The 24586-nt window shown below is 43.4% G+C and overlaps 1 protein-coding gene across 3 annotated transcripts in view; it reads left to right on the top strand.

The window, feature by feature from the left end:
* Positions 1 to 993: 993 nt before the first annotated feature.
* PLCH1 (phospholipase C eta 1) overlaps positions 994 to 24586 on the top strand; it is an 80077-nt gene continuing 56484 nt past the window's right edge. For 2 of the 3 annotated variants that reach the window (XM_061371595.1, XM_061371594.1), the window contains exons 1-2: positions 995 to 1053; positions 16861 to 16978. In XM_061371595.1, the coding sequence (XP_061227579.1) occupies positions 16900 to 16978 (79 nt within the window). In that variant the 5' untranslated portion in view covers positions 995 to 1053; positions 16861 to 16899. Of the gene's footprint in view, positions 1054 to 16860; positions 16979 to 24586 lie in introns of all 3 variants that reach the window. The other variant, XM_061371592.1, reaches the window with a different exon arrangement.

Genomic DNA, 24586 nt, shown 5'->3' with positions numbered 1-24586 from the left:
CAATACACCCTGCCCCCTCAAAATAAGCACAGTTGGGTTCAAAGCTGTGCTTTCCATCTATGCAAGGCTTGAGAGGTTGCAGATCTTTTCTCAGTGGGAGGCCTCTCTATTGAAAAAGCAGTAACAGGAGTAGAAACAAACAGCTCTGCAGAGTCGAGCAGCTAACTGGGAGGTGGGGGAGAAGCAGCACTCTTCTGTATTATATAAAATCACCCCAGGCTGCCCCTGAGGAGCACAGTCCTGTTCCTTTAGCTACAGCAGCAACGCACATCAAAATATTTCGAAACAGAGGTTGCAGTTCTTATGTGATTAGCAGTAAAGACAAGAATTAAACTGTGTGCTCTTGTGCCTTTGCCCCTGCAACTCTGAATATGCTGTGAGCAATACAACATCTTCAGATGGAGTGAAAGGCCTTCAAATGGCCCACTAAGAAAAGCATCTTCAGTGTTACACAGGCTTTTTATTGCTGGTGCGGCATGCAAGGCAAATGGTTGCCATAAACACCACCAGCCTTTCCCGGAGCCCACCCCAAAACAGTGGACACAGCGCTGTTATGTTTTCGGACAGACTAACAACGGAGCTTGGCTGTGAGCATGGAACGAGGCCTCACCGCCACGGCGATACTTAAACCTCCTCCAGCAGAGAGTTGCATTCCTTCACACCAGGACTTCCGTTGACCGTCGGGTACGCTGTTTGTCAGGGATACTGGAGCTCTGCAGGTACCGGCTATCGTTTCCCTGCAGTTGCGCTCTGTTAGAGCAGGTGAACAGCCCCTGAACGTCATCATAGATTTTTAAAAGCAAAAAAGTACTTCAGAAGTCTGCCAACGCGGTATTCCCCTCCCCGAGGTGGGGATCCCGCACTGCTCGGAGAAAGACCCTTAAAGGCTCTTTCCGACTCCCGGAGAAGATGGGTCTCTCCCAGGGCTCGCCCCGTTCCGGCCCGCCCTGCGGCAGGTGCGGCCGTTGTGGCCGTTGCCGCTGTCGCGCGATGCTCTGAGGTGACGGAGCCGTCCCGCGCGTCTCCATGACACCCGCGGCCGGCGGGACGAAGGTGAGCCTCAGGGTCCGCCTCACCGCGGCTGCTCCCCCACGGCTCGGGAGCTCTGTGAGTCCGCCGAGGAGAGACTCTACCGGGACACGGCTAGGAGAAGGGCCCCTCCTCCTGCGGCAGCCCGTGAAGCGGGGTAGCGCTGAGGGGCAACACCGCGCCCCACCAACTCGGAGCACACACAATGGAGCAGGTTGAATGGAAGCGGGCGCAGGGCCGCAGCAACAACGGGGCTGGATCGCTGGCCTCAGCCGCTACCGCGGCCCCGCTAGCGGACGGGAACACACTCCACTCCGCGTCTGATGCTGCTCCGGATTTCCCCTGAGCTCCGCGCTGGAGGGCGGGCCGGGCTGGGCCGGGGCGGGGCGGGCGGCAGAGCCGAGCGTTTGAACGGGAGAGCAGGTTGCGGCGGTACCGATTGATCTGAACCTGGCGTCCCGTGGTGAGTGTGGACGGGATGAGCCCCTGGCGGGTAGCTTCGAGCCCCTGTCCCGTGAGGCTCGGGCAGGCGGGTGGTTGTGGAGCGGCGGGGTCGGTAGTAGGACGGAGCTGTCCTGGGGCGTGCGCGCACTGCCCGCCTCTGGGGAACCTCCGCTGGGGTCTTGCTTCGGGAATTAATGCCGGTTTTTCGGCGTGTTTGTCGCCGGAAGTTAAGGTAAGGGTTTACAAACTGTAACTTCCCCCCCCTCCCCCCCAATAAAATATTGCTGTGGTCGGTGAGAAACGCTGTACCTCACGGGACGCCGTTATAGTCCCTTTATCAAGAAACCAGGACCTTTCCTTTCTCTAGAGCCGCAGCCGGTCTGTGCCATCCTCGAGAGCATCGTGGGGTTCTCGAGGGAAGCGGCAGCGCCCGCACCACAGCTGGTCCATGGGCTGTTCCTTGGTACTCCGAGGTGCACCTGGAGCTGGCCGGAGTCATAAGGGGCTACACCGGCGGTTGTGTTGGCCGTATTTGTTCTGTTGGTTAAATAATGAATCATGCCGGATAAAATTCCAGCCGTCTTTGGGCTCTTTGCCCTCTTTCTTGGGGGTAAAACCTGCTTTTGCCGTGTGCTGTGGGAGGTTCTGCTTGAAGGCTGCGTCAAAACGGTTGCAGCACCCGATTCGGTGGTTAGCTAAAACCAGAGAAAGCTGCAGCCGTTTGGTATGCCTTAAATTTAGACCAGACCGTGTTAAATGAGGCTTCACGTAAAGTCTTGACCTCACTGAGAAGAGTCGAGGACACCACCCAGAGTGTTGCAGGATGTAACAATGAGGGAGAACACTTGGTCTTAACCCTGTAAGGTGCTGAAATAGGTGTGAGTCAAGCCTCTTGGGGTATTGAGTACTTCATCAGCCCTCAAACAAGGCATTTTTAGGATCTACTCCGCAAACCATTTTTCAAGGAGAAAAAGAGCCAAAACAAACAACAAAACAGAACATACAATGAGCTGGGAATTATACTCCATGCAGGTTTTGTTGTATTTAGGCAACTGTATAATTCTGGGAACTTCAACTCTAGCTGGCCAAAAAGTGTTCTTAAAAGAAGCGTTATTAAATTCCAGGGAGAGAGATATAAGCCTTATCTGATGAACTAGTCATAGGCTCTTTGTTTAAAGTGTGCTTTAACTCCTGAGTTATAAAGCACAATGTTTGCCTGTTTTCAGTGGACTCTCCTGATTTACTTGTCCTTGAGACTTCTGGCCTTTGTATGTTACAAAACTTAGACGAAGAGAAAGAAAACTTTGGCTGTCTTGTTCTGAAATGTGAAAGAATAATTGCACACACCATTACTGAAAGGATAGACAGGATTCAACCCTGCAACAAGACACCCAAGTTAGCAATAATGTGGTATATAAAAAGAAAAAAATCAGACTTTCTGGGAGGTGGAGTACATAGACACTGTTAGAAATCTTCCTGTTTCTTTAAATGTTGGCTGTCTGGAATAAGTTTGAGAGTGCTACTTTAAGAAAGAAAACTCTGAAGGATGCTTTTTTATAGGTCTAAAAATACAGGTAGGCTGAGAAAAAAATATTAAGTTTTATCCGTTGAAGACACAGGATTTGTGAAAAATTATCTGACCAGTGGTAGACGTTTTCTGGTTTTATGCTACCTATTGTCTCTAAAAATGGGGATCAGCTGGTGGTTTTGGATTGAGTGGTGCACAACTCATTATTTTAACAATACTGGCTCAGGCTGAGAGGTTGCCTAGGGAATTGGCTTAATGCTTCTGTCCTTTCACCCTTTCAGGCGGGTTGTCCTACGATGACTTTGATAAAAATCACCAGTAGTTGTAAAAGAGAATAAAATTTTCACTCCATAAAAGCAAAGGAGAGGCCACCCACTATTAACAGATCCTCATTTTGCATTTGTAGATCTGTAATTTAAAACACTGCTAAGAAATACCTGTAAAACAATTTTATGAGCATCAAAACGCAGAACAAAAATTAATCTTCTATTCAATATTTAGCTTCCCTTTATTTGGGAAAGGCTTTAATGCTGAAGCTGTGTATTTCTATTGGCTCTGCAATGTAATATTTCTGTAAATAGAATGATTTTCCTTTAATGAAATGTGAATAAGATTTTTCTTAAAGGTGTCACCCAAGATCCAATTCAATTAAATGAATTGATAGCAAAGCCAGAGCTGCAGCTACAAAAGGTGGTGTGGTGGTTTTTTTTCTGTTTTGTTTTGTTTTGTTTTGTTTTTTTTGTAATAGGTTTAAGTCTGAATATTAAAATAAAACCCCAATAACATAAACACTCAAAATTTGGAAAGCAGAGGTCTGCTTTCCCTCCTATATTGTCTTCAACAGGACAGTATTTTTTGCCTGTATTTTCAGAGGAGGTAAGATTGCCATGTATAACTGCCGTGGTCTTGCAGAAACTGCTTTAATGCTTCAAATTTGCTTCAGTGTGTTGAAATGAAGGTGCTTTAGGAGCACAGTTATTATGGCATTTTCTTTTTGGCATAGTAGGATGCAGAGCATGGTCTGAGCAGTCATTAGGGCTGTTGTACTGGAACGGTGTTAAAGCCACTTATCTGCACAATGGGGTTCCCTAGGGGGAAGGAGCAGGGCTGAGCAATGTGCTAGAGTTTAACTGGTCTGAACCACTGGATTTGGACTTTGCTAGGGATAGACCTGTCTTTGCTTCCAAGTCTGTAAGCAGAAGATGCTTCTGCTTGAGTACTGCTGAAGTTGGCCAACATTTGTGCAGACTGATCTAATGGCCAGGAGGGAGGTGTGTGTACTCTTTTTATTTTGGTTTGGTTTTGACTTGTTTTATTGTTTATTTTGGGAAACTGGAATGGATTCTGTAACAAAGATGCCTTTTCTGTCCATGAACACTGAGGTCATTATCATTACTCCAGAGATATGAGCTTGCCCTCTGGTTTCCTGGCTTATGGTGCATTTTGATGGTCATCCAGCATTACAGAAGGACTATCTAGTTGTACCTGGGTAGCAGAGAGTGATGTAGAGTGTGCATTTGAGAGGTGGTAAGCCAGGCTGGGAAATACGAAAGGTGAGGAAATATCTGCTACCGTGGATAGGCACTTACTATGGTTCCCACAGGGGCAATGGGAGTGCAGAGGAGTGGAATAGAGAGGTGGGCAGAGTGGCTGACAGCGGTTTGGAAGCAGACACCTGTTGCAGTGCTAGAGAAAGCCAGGGACAGGATGATGCAGATGCTCCATACCCCTGCAGAGGCTCAGGTCCACCAGTGAACAATGCAAAACTGCTCAAGGCTGCCTGTCTGTGTGTTAAAGCAGTATATCATTCTCGGCAAGAGCTGTCCATGTGAGTCTCTTCAACCTGAAATAACTCAAGGTTGCATGCAAGAAATTTCAAGTGGAGTCAAACTGTTGTGTAAAGCAGTCCATGCTCCATTACCAAATTGATTTATTGGAACTGACACACAGCTCAGGTACCTACGCATACTGAGCATGACCAAGCATGTTACTGAGATGGAGTACGTGATAACTGCGTGGGTCTGAATTGGGCACTGCTGAGCCTCACATTAATGTGTTTCCCGTACTCTTTGCTTGGTCTTAGTTCTAGCCACATGTGATTGACACATTGGTTGGTAGTGTCCCTACATGAAAAAGAGGGAATGAAATTGGCAACTACCAACTGTCTTGATGAAAAAACGCAATGGGTCTTGTGGTTTAAAACATCTGCTTTGTGGGGAACTACGTGTCAATTGGTAAGTAACTATATATGTATTTATATGCCTGGCTGTGCTGATACAAATCCTTTCCTGGCATCTTATTTTTATCTTCTCATATTATCACATTCTTTGAATTATTCTATGCTACAGAAAAGCAACATCCAGGGTCCTCTAGGTAGAGCCAGAGCTGTAAGTTCAGCAATAGCTCGTTCAGCTATGAAGAATAAGGTCTCATATATTAACAGTGTGTCTGAAAATGGCTTCTCCAAATTATTAAATATTTACTCATAGTGAGAGATGGGTACTCCTGGGTGTGATCTGGTGTGCTGTGTATCACCTGCTTTTTACAGGGTATATTTCTGATGATCTCTTGAGGAAAAAAAAAGGTCCTCCTTAAAGCGAAATAACCTATGGGGGAGAAATGTTTATATTAGTTTCTAGAAAGAGAATTATTATTTTATAAAATTATGATAAGAACAAAGCAAGATTACGCTTCATGTTCGTTATCATGACTTCATGCCTTTAAAGCATCATTTTGCCAGTGGAAAAGGTCTTAAAGTCTTCACCAGGTATTTTCAGAAGATCTTAAACATGTGTTATTAGCAGCTGTTGAGTGAATTTCTTGCTGTATTGAATCTTCCTGAGAACATCTACTCCCTTCATTTGTGCTCTGTGTTTCACACTCCAGGCAGTAATGCACATGGTGAAGTGATGGTAAACAGAGCTTCATCTAAAAGAAGGTCTGGATGTGTTCTAGGGAGACTGGGGGTTTCCTTTTGCCCACACTCAGTAGTTCACCCTAGTCAGCATCAGCACCACCAAACTGAGTGGTGGGAATTAGAGTTTGTTTTCTTGACTGTGTGCAGTAGTGTAATTCATTGAAGTCTGAAATTTTTCATCTCCAGCACGGGAGATAAAGTTGGATTATTTTTTTTTTTTTTCTCTTGATCTAGTTTTTTCCTTAAGGAATTGAAGCATGAGCCAGGAATCTCTGGAAGTCCAGAAACTGCCTCTGATATCAATCAATTCTTCTGACTTTGGGACCATTAATACTGGGTGGATGGCTCTGGGCTTTCTGTGCATTCCTTTGCCTACTTCAAAGTGATTGGTTTTAAAGAATTTTGAGAAAATATTAAGAAAATCTCAGAGTAGAATAGGAACTGAAGATGTGTTGATGATGATGCATTAAAAATAGCATTGCCAGTGTGGTGAAGTGAGTTCTTTCTCTGGAGATTAAAATCTCCAGTGTAGAAAGACTCTTGCATTCATCATCTAGAGTTTGAAAGCCTTTGTGCAGCAAAACTAGAAAATTACTTGGGTTAGTTCATTGGTGTACAGGGAACTGGCAAAAGTAGCAGAAAGGTGTATAGAGTACTGGAAAGCTGTGTAAGGGAAACATACATGTACACTTGTTCATACTTATCAGTTCCATGTCTGGTGGGATCACTGCTATGCTGAACACAGGGTGTGCACAGTGTTTTCCAAAGCTGTGCCTGCTGAGCGACAGAGGCAGCAGTGTGTCACCCTCCTGGAAATAATTCCTTAAATAAGAGAAAAACAAATTCCATTTAGGTTTCTTGAGGAATGGGGAGCAAATGCTAATTCCCTTTCAGAGTCTGTTGCCATGGGGAATCAGTTAAAATCCTTTCTAATGCCTTCCTCAGCAGCAAGTTGTGCTGACACATGCTTTTCATGACTTCCCATAAAGAGCAGAGAAATGACTTGAAACAAAAGGTCCATCAGAATTAACAGCCACAGGAAGATTAAGGTTTGCTGGTTTTTAGTTGTTGGTAGGGCAGATAAGAAAGTTGTCCATTATACAGGCCGACATGGGTTGACTGGCCTCCTGTCTGCCATGGGTGGGCTACACAGCAGGGAGAACTTGCTGGGCAGACACCATGTGCAGCATAGTGAAGTCTACCTGCTCCTCTCCTGGAAAGTGAAAGGGTAGTTTGTAGAACAAACTGTGGGCATCAGCCCTCTGGTGTGACCCAAGTTAGATGCAGTTATGGTTAAGCTGAACCTTACATACCATTAGAGAAAGTGCAGCTGCTGCTGCCCACTCTTTACACCATGGCATTAGCTAAGTGAAGCTGAGTACAGCTTCCTGAGTGTCCCCAGTTGAATGCTGGAACTGGGACAAGAGACTGAACTGCTGTAGGGGACAGTGAAGGGAGCTGTGGTCTGATATGGCAGTAGGAATGATATGATAATGCTATTTCAGTCTTGCTGATGTAGATAGATAATTACTGTGAAATGAACAAAGATTTAGAAGCATTTTTGAACACTTAAGTAAACTGACATCGGAGTCTGCCTTCATCTAGTGAATGATGTATGACTAAGATTTGTATTTAATGGTCTAATAGGGGAATAGCCAAAATACAAGTTTAAAACAAATAAAATAAAAAAAAAAATCTGCATTTTCAGGAAACCACATCTGCCTAAAGTATATGCAGGTGCAACATCTGTGTCCTAAATCCAAACTGTCTTGTGCCTTTTTCCATTTGAATAGACAACTCTGACTTCTAAGAGTTTCCAATTGCTCCCAGCAAAATCCGCAGGATTTCTACTGAGCTGGCTTGCATACTCCAACACCTTTACTGCCAGCTTTGTGCCAGCACAGCTGTTCTTGTGGCCTCATGGCACATTAGATTAGGGAACTGATCTGGCAGAAAAATAAACCAAACAAAAATCACTTCTTCTATTCCTCCAGACCAGTTCTTAGAGAGATAAAAAAAGGACCAAATATTAGTTATGTTTCCTTTCTATTATCAAGTATTATCAGTAATATTTTTTTCATGCTGGTGGTACTTATGGATAAATATTTGCTGTTGAAAAGGGAGTTTTTTAAGCTTTTTGTTTATGCATGATACTTTAACTTCTGGTAAGTACCCCTACATTTCTGAAATAGTTTACACTGTAGATAGGTGAAACTTTGTTTTTTGAGTTAGAGAGTAACATTAATTTGTGGTCAAAAATGTCATTTTCTACCAGCAGGGTGGATCTTTCACTTGATGCCACTAATGTGCCTTGCCTATTCCTCATGGGTCCTGTACATCTAACTTTACCCACATTTATGCAAGTTATTTTGAGTCAGTGTTGATACTTGATTAAAGTGAAGGTCTGCACAGATGATGTATGGAACCCTTAGAGAGCCTGGCTCTGTGTGGCAGTTAAATCTAAATCTGCATGAATTCAGACCAGCTTAAATGTTTAGCAATATTTGTGTGACTTAGTGGCTTAATGTAATAAGATGCTCCATCCCTGGCAGTGTTCAAGGCCAGGTTGGATGAAGCCTTGGGTGGCATGGCTTAGTGTGAGGTGTCCCTGCCCATGGCAGGGGGGTTGGAACTAGATGATCTTAAGGTCCTTTCCAACTCTAACTATTCTATGATTCTAAGATTTCAGATAGGAGGATGCTCTGTGAAATACTGTCATATTAGGATGTTATTATCTCTTCAGGTTCTGTTTTCAGGTCTGACTATGGCTAAGCTTTTCATGTGATAGCTACTTTGTTTTGTGGATACAGTTTAAAAAAAAATATAGCCGATGTTGTGCAGCAGCTGGTCTCTGAAAGCTTGAAGGTTGCTTCGCTAGAAGATTTGCCGATACTTTCTTTAGAAAGTACAACCATGGGCTAGAAACACCAGTTCTAATGCAGCAAGCCTGGAAAGGGGTTCATGCTAGTGGCTACTGATGAGCTAATTTAGGATAAATCCTTCAGCATGTTTTAACATGCTCCAGGGAAAGAGTTGTTGAGGGCATAATTTTTCCTGGTTGCATGTTGTGGTGTAAACAGAATTGCAAATCGCTTCCCTCCCTCTTTTCGGTACCTGTTATTTTGTAATATTAGTATAACAAAGGGCTGAGCCTTAGGACCCTTGAGAGCATGTTCTGGGATAAGACTTACCTGATTTCTCCTGCAATGTGTTTGTCAAGCTGCTGAGTGCTGAGGACACCTTTAGATATGATGTATGGCTTGATCAAGAACATTCCTTTATCAAATTTAGGAGGTCGTACAGACAGACCAACAATCTCAATCCCACCTTGGCAGCCCTCATTCTGATCCTGAGGTGTGCAAGTAAATCTTTTGCTTACTCTCAGATTTAAGGCAAATCTAATGATCTCTGTTCTAATCTCTCTTCTAATCTACATGTATGTACATCTGCTGTGAAGCTAACTTGCTTGACTTTGAATACTACATCAGTATTTTCAAATAAAAGTTCAAAGTTGAACTTGTACTGTGATTTGGTGTTTGTTTTTTATTGTTTCTAATAACTGGAAGCTAACTGGATATGCATGATAGCAGTCAGATTCTGAGTGTGCCCACTGTAATCACAGCTGTCAGATTAAAGACCAGGGTTTCTCTTTGGACTGTATATGTTTCTGCTCCTTAGTGCCGGCCAAGTAGTCTTTCTGCCTTCACATACAGATGTTTTTAAGGGTGCTTTCTGGCCATATATGGAGCTAATACAGTAGTATTTCCAGTCACACACTTGGTGTGTCCTTTGCTTGACTGTATTACTTTCTTCGTTTCTAAACTACTTCTTGTTTTCTGTTCTTTATTATTCTTTCCCTTTATGTCAGTTGTGGTGTCCATTTTCTCTGAATTATTTTTCACTGTAAAATTTATCATTAACAGATATCTGAAACAGGTGCATGCTTCTAAAATCTGAAGTCCTGTGAATATTCAGTGTTTTCTGGACTTTCCAGTTTAAGACAGAATTGGCAGGCACCCAGGCACATGCACTTTTTTTTTTTTTTTTTTTTTTTTACTTTGGTAGAACTTTACCCAAAATATTTGTTTTTTCTTTTTTTTCATACATCATTTGTGCTAAGGAATACATTTTTTTTATAAATTGTACTTTTAAAATATGCTCACTGGGTAGATACTGGTGTGAGTTTTGAAGCTGGAGCTGTGGTTTTGTCAGAGGGTGGTAAACAGCAGTATCTGTCCTGTTATTAGGAACGATTCACAGCATCTGATTGACTTAACACTTACCTGTTGAAGTGCTTTAGAAACAAGAAGGGGAGAGGGCAGCTAAGAAAAAGTGAAATTAGCAGTCTCTCCACCTGTACACTGTTTGCTTAACTACTTGTTAATCTATCTGAGCATTCTCAAGAGAGCTGTGCAGTGAACTCCCAACTGTACAGGCAGAATTCCCACCTGGTGCTAAATGTGTGCCTAATACCCTCTACACATTTGGGACCTGCACAGGTCCAGGTTAAATACTGCAGATAAATATTTAGGTTATGCTGCTACTCTCAAAACCAGCTTGGTGTTAACTGTAGCAGTCAGCCTGGGCTGAGAACATACTCTGCTGAAGTGTTGATCACCTTCCAGCTGCTGGTGTTATGATTCACTGGAATGAGCATCCTACTCCTCTGCAAAACTCACTAAAGCATGGGGGTTTTTGTGCAAGAGGGAAAACTGGAGCATACAGTGACACCAATGTGTCAGGTGTTCTTGATGTTAAGCCTCTTCTAATAAGAAGCATTTATCACAACCTAGACAGCATGCACATCCTCTTCTAGATTCAGAAGTATCTTACACATTCATCTCTACAAATTCTATAATAAAATAATTTCATAATGTATGCATATAGAAAAAATTCTCTTGTAAAGAGCTTACCCACAACAAAACAACAAAAAAATCATATTTGTTAATCTCATCCAGCTATCTGGGCTCAGTATTGGGACTGGTGCTGTTCAACATCTTTGTCAGTGACATGGACAGTGGGATTGAGTGCAACCTTAGGAACCTTACTGACACCAAGCTGTGTGGCGTGGTTGACATGGTGGATGGAAGGGATACCATCCAGAGGGACCTGGACAGGCTCAAGAGGTGGACCAGCACAAACATCATGAAGTTCAACAAGGCCAAGTGCCAGGTCCTGTACATGGGTTGGGGCAATCCCAAGCACAGCTACAGGCTGGGCAGAGACTGGATTGAAAGCGTCCCTGTGGAGAACAATTTGAGAGTATTGGTTGACAAGAAGCTCAACCTGACCCTGCAATGTGCGCTTGCAGCCCAGAAAGCCAGCCATATGCTGGGCTGCATCAAAAGGAGTGTGGCCAGCAGGTTGAGATGGGATTCTACCCCTCTGCTCTGCTCTTGTGAGACCCTACCTGCAGTACTGCTTTCAGCTCTGGAGCCCCAAACATAAGGGATGTAGATCTGCTTCAGTGAGTTCAGAGGATGGCCACAGGTGCTTGGAGGCCTGGAGCACCTCTCCTATGGAGACAGGCTGAGAGAGTTGGGGTTGTTCAGCCTGGAGAAGGCTTGGGGGAGGACTTATAACAGTCTTCCGGTACCTAAGAGGGCCTAAGAGAAAGCTGGAGAGGGATTTTTTTATAAGTGATAGGATAAGGGAGAATGGCTTTAAACTGACAGTGGGTAGATTTAGATTAGATATTATGAAGAAATTTTTTGCTATAAGGGTGGTGAGGCACTGGCACAGGTTGCCCAGGGAAGTTGTGGATGCCCCATTCCTGGAAGTGTTCAAGGCCAGGCTGGATGGGGCTTTGAGCAACCTAGTGTAGTGGAAGGTGTCTCTGCCTGTGGTGGGAGAGTTGGAACTAGATGATCTTTAAGGTCCCTTCCAACCCTAACCATTCTATGATACTCTGTCTACAGATACATATATATGCATGCATACATGCATGAATACATAAGTTTAATTTTCTTGTATCAAACTCTTAGAGGAAAATCAGTTTGCTTCCATTAATAGCTCTTTTGTAAAGAACAGTTCAGTTTAGAAGTAATCATAGCTCTTCTAAAGGATGTCTTTTATGGAACACAGTACTAAAGTATTACAAGAAATCTGGAGAAGGACTTTTTACAAGGGCATGTAGCAATAGGACAAGGGGGAATGGTTTTAAATTGAAAGAGGGTAGATTTAGAATTAAGTATTAGGAAAAAATTCTTCACTATAAGGATGATGAGATATTTGAATAGAAGCTGTGGCTGCCGCATCCCTCAAGTGTTTAAGGCTAGGTTGGATGGGGCCTTGAGCAATCTGGCCTAATGGAAGGTGTCCCTGTGATGAGGTTGGATGGATGATCTCTAGTGTACCTTCCAACCTCAACCATTCATTGATTCTATGAAAATAACACAGCTGACACACATTTAATGGAAATTAATTGGCTAAAATAGAAAATACAGTTCTTTCAAGTTCTTGTGTTTCTGCAGACCACATAGTGGTCTTGCTCTCTTGCACCCTTGCTCCCTGCCTGTAAATTCACTTTATTCAGGTATAAAGTAGGTGGATTCTTGACACACTGGAGTAATGTCTCTTCACTTGAGTGGTGAAGCACTGATTACCACTTTGAATGTGCCAGGCTCAGGACTGAACCTGCAGAAATTCTGTTTGTTGTGAAAGAACAACACCCCTAAGGTGAGAAAGCTGCAGAGTGGAAAAGTTAGGAATGTTTTCAACTCTTTCTGAATTGGTTGCTTTATCAAGTAATACACAAACTGATTTTGAACTCAGATTTATATATGCTCAGGATCTTCATAACTTTTTGCCAAAATAGTTTTGGTGGTACAAGTCCTTTCCTACTTAAACATGTGCTTACTGGCACTTTTTACTCATATAGCATATTCTACACGACATAACCAGGGTATTCTTTTTCTGCTATATTGTTGAAATGGTGCAAGTTTTTGAACACTTAAGTTCCAAAGTGCATGTTCATTTGAGATAATGGTATTTTGGTCCAAAGTGTGTGATTGCTTGGTTTCTTGCTTGCTTTTTTTTTGTATAATGTAGGGTGTGATGATGGCTGGGCTCTCCCAGAGCTCTGTGACAGAGAAAGCAATTAACTTTGAGTGCCATCCAAATAACTCCTGGCATTTCTTAGGAAGGTTTTCTTACAGGATGTTTGTGTCAGCTGATACAGCTACTTTGGGATTCTGCCTTCATCCCTGATTGTGCCAGGGAGAACCTTTGTTCTAAGGGGCCACTGTGGTGTGGGAGAGCCCTTTGTGCAAGAACAAAGGAGTGTTGAATCAGCAGGAGTCGTGAGAGGGAGGGGGCTGAAGGGCTTCTTTCAGAGGCAACTGCATATATGTATTGATGGCAACATTTTCCCCATAAATCTCCCCTGTGGTATGAGTTCTGTGTGGGAGCTGAGCAGGAGATAACTTCTCTTTTTATTTTGTGTAAATTCTTAGTGATGAATATTTGATATGTGTTTCTTAATTAGAAACATGGTACCACTTGCATTTTTATAGCCTAAAATCAAAAAACCTGGCAGTAGGCTGGGCCATGATGGTAAAATTATTCCTACACTTTAAAAGTAACTAACAGCTTGTGCCTTACTAATTAATGCTAGAAGAGTAACCCTAGTTATGGCAAGCTGTAATGAAAGCTCATGTCTGACAAGGGCGAAAGTCCAAGAAACGTAGAAGATGAAGTCTGGCAGAGGTAGCGGGTATTACTGCTTAGCATTCCAAATTTTATGCCGTTAGTGTAAACAATACATGGGCCATGCCCAAAAGACGTACTGTAATGGAGACTGATAAGTTTAAGATAGAGCAAACTGGAACGATAGAGCAAACTGGAACGGGTGTTTTTGACTCACACGTGGAGTGGATCGTTCAGATCACCTCTCCTCCCCACAGAGGCAACAAGTAGAGAGGCAAATCCTGTATCTGCAGCAACAGCCTCGTCACAAACCTGCAACAGAAATATCATAGAAATCATGTCAACATTTACCTATCAGTCTCTAATACTTGCACCGATCAACAGTGCAAGTAAACATGAACGTAATTTTGCACGTTTTCACAAGTTATTGGCTTCAGCCCCATGCTAGCTGTTGTTTCTGCGAAGGAAAACCTGTCCCTGTTCCAGAGTGCCCCTGGCAGGGATGTTTGTGACACCCCACCGGATCTGACAGCTCGTTGGCAGGAGAGGTGGAGGCTGTCTCCCCCTCTGTCTTGCCTCCATGTTTCAGGATGCTGCTACCCCTTCACAGTGGTAATGCTGCTGAACCTTCTCTGAGCTCATTCAGCCTGCTAGCTCTCCAGGAATAGCTTGCTGCCTTTCCTGGGTTTATGAGGTGAATCAGTTGAGGAGGTGTCTGGTGACTTACTGAGAGGGGGGGAAGGTCTGTTCTTTTGATACAGGGGACTACAATAGAGGTGGGACTGGGACTGTTCCCAGGTGGACCAGACACAGCAAGTATTTCTGGGCTCTTCACAATCAGCTGCTTCATCACTGCAGGGATGGCATTCATCATACCTAATGAATGGGTAGGGGGAAAAGTTCTCCAGGTTCCTTAGTTCCCATGTAGCTGGGTTGGGTCCAAGGAAAGGATTGTAGCTAAACTGATCATTAAATGAGTCCTGTTAGCTATGACTTAAGATTACTTGTTTATTTTCTTGTTTTGAAATCACTTGAACAAAATGGATTTGTATTCCTCAGCAGAGCTGCAGTCCAGGCATTTACAACATGCGTGTGGTATTTCATCTGGGGGGATTTGTTACTGCCCCCTGGCAGTACTTTTATGAGGAGGCTTGAATAGCAGTGTCCTTGCATCCTGCTAGTGATTTGCTTGGATAAAGACAACTGGAGTTGCTTATATCTGGTGTGGGTGAGAAAGCAACTGGGTTGACTGGTGTGAAGGTGGGAGGGAGATAAAATGGGAGGCCAAAGTGGGCTTGTAACAGGAAGGGGTATCTGGGTTGCTGAAACGAGAGTCTTGAACTTAATAAAACTGCAGACAGAGAAGGAAGATCCAGTGAAAGGATTTGATGTCAGAACAAGGTATCAAGGAGTCCATGGTTGGTTGGTTTCTTTTTTGTTGGGTGTTTGTTTGTTTGGGTTTTCTTGGTGTTTTTGGTTTGGGGTGAGTTTTGGGTTTGGGTTTTTTTGTTTGTGGGGTTTTTTTTGAGGGGGTGTTGGTTGGTTTGGTGGTGTTTTGGGGGGGGTTGGTTTTGTTCCTTTTAGCAGCAAATATCAAAGAAATATGAAACACATTTTTGTTTGGCTGTAACTGTAACTGGCATAAGAAGTCCTGCTGGGTTTTTGCAAAATCCAACTTGCAAAACAAAAGTTTGGAAGTTCAGGGAAGTTCAATGAAATGACTCAAACAAATACAGCCTTGTCTTGAGTTATAACCATCAGCTTATTAATGAGTTAACTTCTACTGTTTAAGTCTCTGAATATAATTGTTCCAGTTGTTTCTGTTGTCCCGGGTTGTGGCAGTGGAACAATGAGTGGCTGTGATGGAAACACTCCCAGAGCTGAAGGAGGGTTGTTTCTTACCTCATTGTCAGCGATTGGATCATGTTTCCCTCACTTGGCTGGGTGCGTTTGGCCTGGCTTGCTGTTCATTTCCATTTTAACTGGTTTCTAAATACTACTGGCTGGATCCAAGAAAGATTGGTGGTTGCGGGCTTGGCCTAGTGGAGCTCCAGGGCCTGTGTCCAGAAAGACTGCTCTCTCCTCCCAGCACTTACTGGTGGTAGCATCTGCGGCAAATTACCCATGAATGCTTTGATGACTTGTCTCTGATGCTGCTGGTGTCAGAGGCAGAACTTATCTGTGACAGTGCTAGGAACCTCAGCAATGGCTTACAAGCAGGGAAGACAGGGCCTCCATGCACCTGTGCAGGGAAGGGCTGCTGCAGTCTCATGGGACATTCTCTGCAGCCTGCCTCTGAAATGAGTGCTGTGGTTCAGAGATGAATCCCAGTCTTCCTGCACAGCAGTGTGAGCTTCTGCCTGCTGATAAAAGACATATGGTTTGTGGTCTCCACTGTGGAGGGCGAGCGCTCAGGCTCCCAGGTGCTCTGGCTGTGCTCTGGGCTGTCCTCAGCTGGTGGCACTGCCAGGAAGGGTGCTGCTTCCACTCTGGTTGGTTTGGTGATTAGCTGCGCAATAGGAATGTAATGGAGGCAGGGGAAGCAGAAAAGATGGAAGCAGACTGACAATTTATCATGTGCTTCAGCACATGGTAGCCCTGGCACTCTGGGTTGAGGGCATCTCTTCCCTGTGCAAAACTGGGGTCCCTCAGGGCTAAAGGACACAAATTTTGCATGGCTGACTGTGCCTCCTCAAAGGTGCTGCTCAAACTGCCTGTCCCCAGGAGAGTTCTTCTTGAGCTTCCTCACAGGTGACTGTTTGCCAAGGGCAAGTGTGCGCAGGCACAGGGGAGTGCTCAGAGGCTCTGTGTCCATGTAACACTACTTTAGTCTCAAAATTACCTTTGATTCATTTGGGGAGGGTTTATAGTTTTGTGCCATTGTCTGGTGTTTCTGCAGCTCGTTAAATATGGGACAGCATCACTAAATGGATTATCTCTCCATGGCCCCACAGTAGCCTGCAGGGACTGTGGAGGTGGCTGTAACAACAGGCGCCCATTGTGGGTGCAGTGAGTGCTGGATAGGGTGGGCTTGCTGCAGCAGCCTTTAACATGCTAGCTGTCAGTGTGCTGACCCTTCTGCCCTGTCCAAATGATCTGCTCATACCCTTTGCCTGTACATCCTCAGAGATGGGCATGTTTGGAGAGTGAAGGACTACATCTGTTGCAATGCTTTGTATGAAGTTAATGAACTATTTTGCATAAAGGGCACAAACAAATACTCTTACAGTGCTTTGTGGTTACACATTTCTTGTAAATTAACTCCTAATTATCCACTCCTTGTTTTCCTTTGTAGGGCCACTGCCTTGGATGGTGAGCAGGAAATTATCTTACGATGAGTTACAGGAGTCTGGACAAGAAATGCTGTCTGCAGTACTGCAGGCACTTCTTGGTGGACAACGGTGTGTTTCACGGTGAGTTACAACATACCTAAGTGCTGACTTCTAGCGTTTCCTACCGTCAGGTGCCACTGAGGTTTTGAGCATGTGTGCACATCTTGTTGGTAACGCTTCCCTTGGGGCCAGTTAGCGACGGGGCCTGCTCAGCTCACCGTGGGTGCGAAGGCCGGGATGCTCTTCGGGTGGGGTGCCGGGGCTGCGGGACCCCGGTGGTGCGCTGGAGGCCGGGGGGTGCACAGACCGGGGCTGGCTGCTGGCGGCGCCGCGCGGGCACGCCAGGGGGCGCTCCGGGACCGCACCCATTCCGCAAACGCTGGCTCCCAGCACAGCGGCCGCGGCTCCGGGAGGGTCAGCGCAGGGAGCCCTTCCCATTCTCCCCGCCGCTTCGTTCAGGAATGCGCGTCCTCCCTTCACCATGGGTGAGGCCACCGACAGGCTGGTGCACCTGGCTGGTTCTGCTGAACCAGAGCATTAAAGCCCAGAGAAAAGCAGCGCAGCAGCGGAAGCACAGGCAGCGGGTAGGGTTGCTTGGAGTGTAGGTGGTAATTGTACTTTGGAGTGAAATGGATTGTGTTTACAAAGCCTGGCTCTTCCTTATACTTAAACGTTCCCTCCTGACATTTCTAGAACTGCTCCAGTTGCAGGTATGCATCCTTTGTGCTCCTAAAAAGGAGGAATTGAAAGTGTCCAAAGAGCTTGACTTCCAAGTATTGACCAGGCATTTGTGTTTGTGCAAAATAGATGCCTAATAGTGATCCCTGGTTAGTTCCCCATCAACCCCTTACATCTTAGTCTCTTGCCATTGCAGATAACATGCTATAATCATTTAGTTGTTGAAGTATTCATCCAATAGCAAAGTCAGGAAATACTCTGAAGCAATTTTGTTACAAGATTCTTCCTTCTCAGGACCTCTTTTTGTACACTTCAAATTTGATTTATCAGTTTAGAGCATGCGTGTCCCCCATGCAGGTTTCTCTCCCCTTGCTTTACCCTTGGACACAGGGTGCTGAGCCCAGCCCATGCTCCCGCAGTGGGGTAGGGATCATCAGGACTCAGAAGCTATGCCTGCCTGGAATAGACTCCTGCAGGCCTAGTCTAATGAGACAGCTGGACACCTACCTGTCCTGCTGGGGGAGGGACTTTCTAATGCTGTTTCCAGGAGGCTCAGATTTTGTATTCTTTATTCCCTTTGAGGTCAGTGATTAAAAATTGTCACTTTAGGGTAGATTTATGGCACTAATAGCAGCAGTGTGGAATAGCCTATAAATTTAACAGAAATACTCAACTTTTTCAAAAGCAATTTTTTTTTCTCCTAGAGAGCCTACACCTCCATTTTCATTGTTTGTCAGGAAGCTAGGGAAGTTTGCAGCTTGCAGAACTTCTGCAACCCATCATAAACCAAACTGCATCTGCATTTTTGTCACTAGTTATATTACTGTTGATGAAGCTAGTAGCTAGTGGTTGAATTAATCATTTGTCAATTTATGCATAATCTTAACAGTCTATTTAGAAATTGCCATTTTCCCCTGTATTGCTCTTTTCTTACCTGTAGTCACTGTTAGTTCTGTTTGGAACATCAGAAGAATGTTACTTTTCTGTAAGTCAGTCTGACAGCAGCATTGTCATTCAACTTTGTGCTATATTTGGGACATGCATTACATGGAAGATGGTTCACAGACTTGTAATTGGTAAATCTGTTGTCTCCAGGCACAACTGTTCTGATTCTCAAATGAAGCATATGCATTCCTGGGATTCATCAGGCCACATCTGTGGCCCCACTGCCTTTTGTGGGACTGTGTTCTCTCTGACACCGTAGAAGGAGACTGTTGTCTCCCAGGTGTCTTCACCCAGGTCCCTCTTTTCTGAGTCTGAGCACTCTGGCAATGTTTTGGTAGATGCCAATTAATCACAGTTTTCTCCAGGTAATAGTCTGCTTTCTGAGTGTGTAACAGGAGCAGCCATGTTTTGGATGTGTATTTGCAACTTTGCTATTCCAGATCAAGTGAAAGAAAAGTCTGGTCCATATTCTGTAACTTGAGGTAACATTTTACTGTAGAGCATCACAATGTCTTTATCTCCCTAATGGCACAAAGGATAGATAATGAGCCATTAGCACAAAGTCCAGTAATCTGTGAACAGCTAGCGAGTAATGAGTCTGGAAAGTGATAATCATCTAAAATAGAAGACAGAATTAGCAGGCATCCTATACTAGAAAGATTCTATGGCTTAATTTATTTTTCTTTCATTAATGACCAGACAGGTTTAATTATTTTTCTCTGACAGAATCCTTCAGGGCTTCCCATTTGTCTCTTTGACCTAAGCAAGACACTGCAGTGACAGTTATTTTCACACTGAGTATATGGAGGGAGTTGAAGTACCTGCTGGACAGTGACAGAGGTCCCAACAGCATGACATAAGGGGACATGTGCATGTCTGCAGGAATTAGCATGTTGCTCTTGATGCTCAAGAGAAGCTGGTTTCCTGTGGGACTATGTTGATGTAGATAAAAGGGTTGATGGAGCTTTTTAAGGATTTGGGGTTTTTTGTCAGCGAGCCTTCTTACCTTGTAGGTCCCGACAAAAGGCACGGGGGACTGGTGGGGGTGTGTGGGCTGGGTGCTTGCCCCATTCCTGGTGGCAGGTAAGATTGACCCGTTTCCTTTCCTTTCTTGAAGAGTTCAAGTGGGACTGAGCAGTGAACTTTTGAGCTTTGCATGGCTAAGTGAAAGCCAAACAACTAAATTGGGACTTACCTGTGTCTGAGGCCATGTTTTCTTCAGCAGATATAAGGAAATTGTACTTGTTTAGAACTTTTTTTAGCACTGGGAAATTGGGAGAGAAAATATAATATGAACGCTGTGTGGGAAGGGACTGTTAGCAGGGAAGGTACTGTGGTACAACCCCTTGTGATTTGCTGACATTTTAGTGTTTGGGTTTGTACATGTCCAGCTTTAGGGTGTATTCTGTTTTACACAGTTTTTTCATTATTTTTTTTTTAGTTATTACTATTATCATTTCATATTCTGACATTGAGAGCATAGCTCTTCAGGGAGCAGGCACACAGAGCTATTGATTAGCTTATTTTTCTGTTTATGAATGCTAATACTCTGTAATAGTTTAACAGAAAGAAGCTGTGACATGTTTAGCAAATAGCTTATTTTGTCTTGGCAGTTCTGGAAGTATCTGTTCATATATAGTTACCTATGCCAATTATCTTTTCTTCTTAAGTTCTCTCAGAAATACAACCCTTTTGTTTCAATTGCGTTTCCATAATTGTAATTCATTCTCTGTTTCTAATGTTATCTTCTGGATTCTCCACCTCTTTCCAGACTTGTGTCAATAGGGGCTTAGCCATTGTCATGTTAATTAAGTCTTGTTCATATTACCTAAGTTGCACTCTTAAGAGCGATGGACTAATTTAATTGTATCAGTCTTCTCTAGAAGGTTCCATCACAGTGGCACAGTTATTATCTGCAATTGAGCTCGTAACCTGGAAGAACTGTTGCACCTTGGGTGCAAGCCAGTCGGATAAAAATATCCCACTCCATCAGATGGTGTTCTTAAAAAGCATAGGAACATCATTCTCTGTAGAGACCTAAGTACTGGAAGCGTCTGCAATGGCAGACAATATGAACTTTGCTGCTCAGCTGCATTCATCTCTGGTGTCTTCTTGGACCTCAGGAACAGGCAGAGGAAAGGACTACAGAAGTGGAGGCAAGATGAGTCTGGTTTGTTTAGCTTGGGAAATCAAAGATTGATAGGGGATGTGACTAACTATCAATGCATTGCTCAGGGAAGCAAAGACTTATTTGAACTGATGGGGAAATCTGGCACAAGAGCAAATTGAAAATTGTCCACAAGTATATAAATAGACACAGGAAAAACTAACCTGGTAAGTTTTGAAAAAATTCTTAAATCACCCTGTCTGTGCTCTTACTCTGAAGTTATAAATGTAAGCAAGCAGGATGTTGGCTAATGTGGCTGTAAGGCTGAAGAATTATTGAAGTAGTCCCAATTCAAATCCTGTGTACAGTGAACATCAAATACAAACAGGAATGTTTCCATTCTATTCTAGAAAATGCTGCTGTACAAAATCAGGCTGCTCTTTCCCTACATTATGATGATGCTTTGAGGCATATGTTGTTAGGCGAGAAAAAGTATTGATACACAGCTATGTGCCTTTCCATGGGGCTTTAATGGATTGCCTTTGAGTAATGACTGAACATTCATCTGTGTAATGCTGAAGTACTATATGCATCAAAAGTGCCTAAGGATTTGTCCTAATTTTGTAATTTTTTAATAAAAATCTACTAATAGCTGCAGTTGCAAGATATTAGAATTCTAATCTGTTAATGTCTGAAATTTTTGGTTACAGAAGTGAAGGTTGCTGCTGTATCTTATAGTCTAGGGAGTCTTATCTGCCTAGAAGCAAAAATGTCAGTTTTCTTCAGTAACAGTTAAGATACGGCACTGTGTGTGCACAGAGAATAACAAACTGGAGACAGATCTGGGTTTAAGCTATTTTAGCAGTTTCTGTAGAATAGAGCAGATAAGCAATTATAATGTGTGGAATAGCCATGAGGACTTGATGAACCCACTTTCTTTTCCTTCCTGTTGCAAACAGTGCCAAAATACTAAGTATATGTGCCTCTAGGCTTGGAAAAAGATTTTTTAATTTTCTCAGGGTTTTCATGCTATAAATGTGGATCATATTTTGTTTGTTTGCTGGCAATAGCAATGTAGGAATGGCGATTTTGTCAGACCAAGCATCCATGTACTTTGCTAGTAGATGTTTGGGGCTTAAAGCAAAAAGGCGGAAAACCACAATCTGTACGTAATAACCCTTTCTGTGGCACATGCTCCCGGTGCCTGTTGGTCAGCAGCATAAGTACTTCCCAGGCCAGAAGCTGCACCTAGATATTTGCATGTATTGATCTTTACATCTGATAAGTTTTTCTACTTAAGTTTTTTGGAATTTTTATGCTTGTGACCATCTGTGCAGGTGAACTCCAAAATTAACGATGGTTGGTGTAAATCTGCTTGAACGGATACAATAATTTCATGTAACAATGCCACATTCAGGCCATAATAGATGGAACAGGTTTGGTTGCTTTATTGATTCACCTTTGAAAGACCATTGACTGGATGCCCTGAACTGAGGGCCAAATCTGTAAGAGAGGTACTTCAGTCTTGTCAGGCAGACATTTTGATAGCTTCGAATGTCTGCCTTCTAACGTCTTACAGAGGAAATGAGTGGAGAACATTGTGGTGATAGCACTTTCTGCTGCCCCTGAGAAGGGAAAGCAGCAAGAATGGGAACTTCATTCTGAACTTCAATATTGAGGTCAATATTGAGGTCTTGAGACATCACAGTGAAACTTTGTGGTACAGTGAATACAAGTACTTCCACTTACTTTAAATGGCACTTTGAGATAGGCTACTCAGATGTCTGTCTTGTGCTGGCACTAAGCAAACAATATTTTTCAGTAATTATTTTGTCATCTGACAGTGTGCAGTGTCTGTCCCCGCCACCAGGAGACTTACAGGGAAAATTGCTGGCTGCTGATTTGGATTCCTGCGTGTGCTCTCTGCCTCTTGTTTTGGGAATATCCAGCTCATCTCAAAAGGTTCTTCCAAATCTCCTACTTCTATACATCCCAAGTTGAGGGGGAGGAGACTTAGTCCAAGGCAATTGCTTATTTTGAGAGATAATCTCAAAGATTTCCGAATTGTAATGGATGTAATTGTGCACTGCCTTTATAGATGAGCAGCTACTCCTGTTACGCAACCAGCTTTGCACAGGTTAACAAGAGGTTGCTTATGGCTGGTGTTATTGCAGTGGTTTTCCATTCATTTCAGCCTGAGAGACTGAGCTTTTGTGCAACTTCTTGTAGAATTTTTTTGCTTCAGTGATCCTGAACTTTAGTGCCCAATGAATGGGAACATGAAATGCATTATATTTTACTTTTTATGCAATAAAATGGTCTATTTTGGTTATTAGAGCACAAGAGTTTGGGAAAACAATATTAAGTCATTGTTGAAGTGCACATATATATTAGGCTTGATGTTTGCTGATGGGCAATGCTTTATAATTAGCTCTGCTGAAGCCTCATGCAAGCCCTGCGCTTGAGGCTACAGTGCTAAAGATGGCAGATGTAGACTGCAGAATTCAGACTTATATCTTAGTAGTCAGCTTCAATTTAAGTTTTATAATGATGCTTGGGAAAGTAGGACAAGATAATAGTGCAATAATTTGTATTTTGGTTTATATTCTGATTTATGTAGCAAAATATCCACAATTCATTCCTTGAGAGAACCAGACATAACTGAAAATGTATATGCAAGAAGGGCATTAAAGACTTTTTTTATTAAAGTTCACATAGGTTTAAGAAGTGCCTAAAATGCCTGAAGAAAGGCCCTCTTGATGCTTCGTTGAATGCATAGCTACCTTTAAGAGCCCCGTGTGTTGCTAGATGCATCTTTGCTGAAACGAGGAGTTTCATGTGTGGGATGTCTCTCATAGTGTATCAGGTGGTTGAGTTCTAATGCCAAGTGTTTTCACCTTTCCATCTTTATATACTTGTTAGTTTTCTAAAGAGCCATGTCTTCATAAATCACAAATGAGTAGAGCTGATAAAAACTTTAATCTGATAAAAATGATGAGTTTTTCGTGCAGCTAATTTAAAGTTTTATTCATTGTTAGCTGGCTTTTCATGAGGAGGTTGTATTACAGCTTAGGGCTAAGATTAAATTTTGATGATTAATATGAAGATGTTATCCTCATTTCATTATCTGTTTGCTGTAAGAGGTAGAAGTTCTCTAATCAGCTTTCTTGGTTTTTAGCAGAATTAGTCTTTGTACAAGTTTCCAGCTATTTTGACAGTGAAAAAGGAAAAACTGACAAGCCAGAAAATTGATATTCTTTTGACGCTATAATTTCAAAACTGCTAGTTAAATCATATTCTCATTTCCTGCAAAATGAATATTTTGCTGTAGAACTTGCAGTGTTGTGTCTCTGCCCAGTATCTAAGCCTTGTGAGGTATGTGTTTTAGTGTTAAAAAATTGGGCTTCCATTTCTCTCAATCTGGCAAAGGCTGATTCTTTTGGTAATTAAATTTCTTCAATAGGGAACAGGGATGTGTCAGCTGCCTAGTTCAGGTGCTGCCGGGCTGTGGTGAGGAAAGGCAGCCTTCTGTGTCTCAGGGTGCAGGCAGGGCTACACCGCAGCTGGTGCTCCAGCAGATACCTTGGACCACGGCCACTAAGCATTGCCAAATGTGGGCTGTTAGCTCTCGAAAGGAGCATCTGCCTGAGCTCATGTGGTACAGCCCTGCCTGACCTCTCGCATCTCATCTAACCCAGAGCAGCAAATACAAGGCAGGACTTTTACCCTGGAAGTACTGGTTCAGGTTTTCATGGCACATGTATCTTCCATGCATCTCAAAGGAGTTTTAAACTGGATTTGTAGCCCAACAGACTTGAGCTGCCTGGGGAGGAGGGGCTTGAATGTAGCGATTCCTGCAGCTGGCTGGCTGTCCCCTTGGTCATTCCATGCGGGAATATTTGCTAGTTACCCCATGGGCTGTTCCCTCACAGGGATGAGCTCGGAGTGCCTTGGTGGCA

This window comes from Neopsephotus bourkii, unplaced genomic scaffold, assembly GCF_033783945.1.
Source record: "Neopsephotus bourkii isolate Nb327-2 ecotype Australia unplaced genomic scaffold, CSIRO-AGI_Nbou_v1 NB_1574, whole genome shotgun sequence".
Lineage (NCBI taxonomy): Eukaryota > Metazoa > Chordata > Aves > Psittaciformes > Psittacidae > Neopsephotus > Neopsephotus bourkii.
This window is presented reverse-complemented; position numbering and strand designations above follow the sequence as displayed.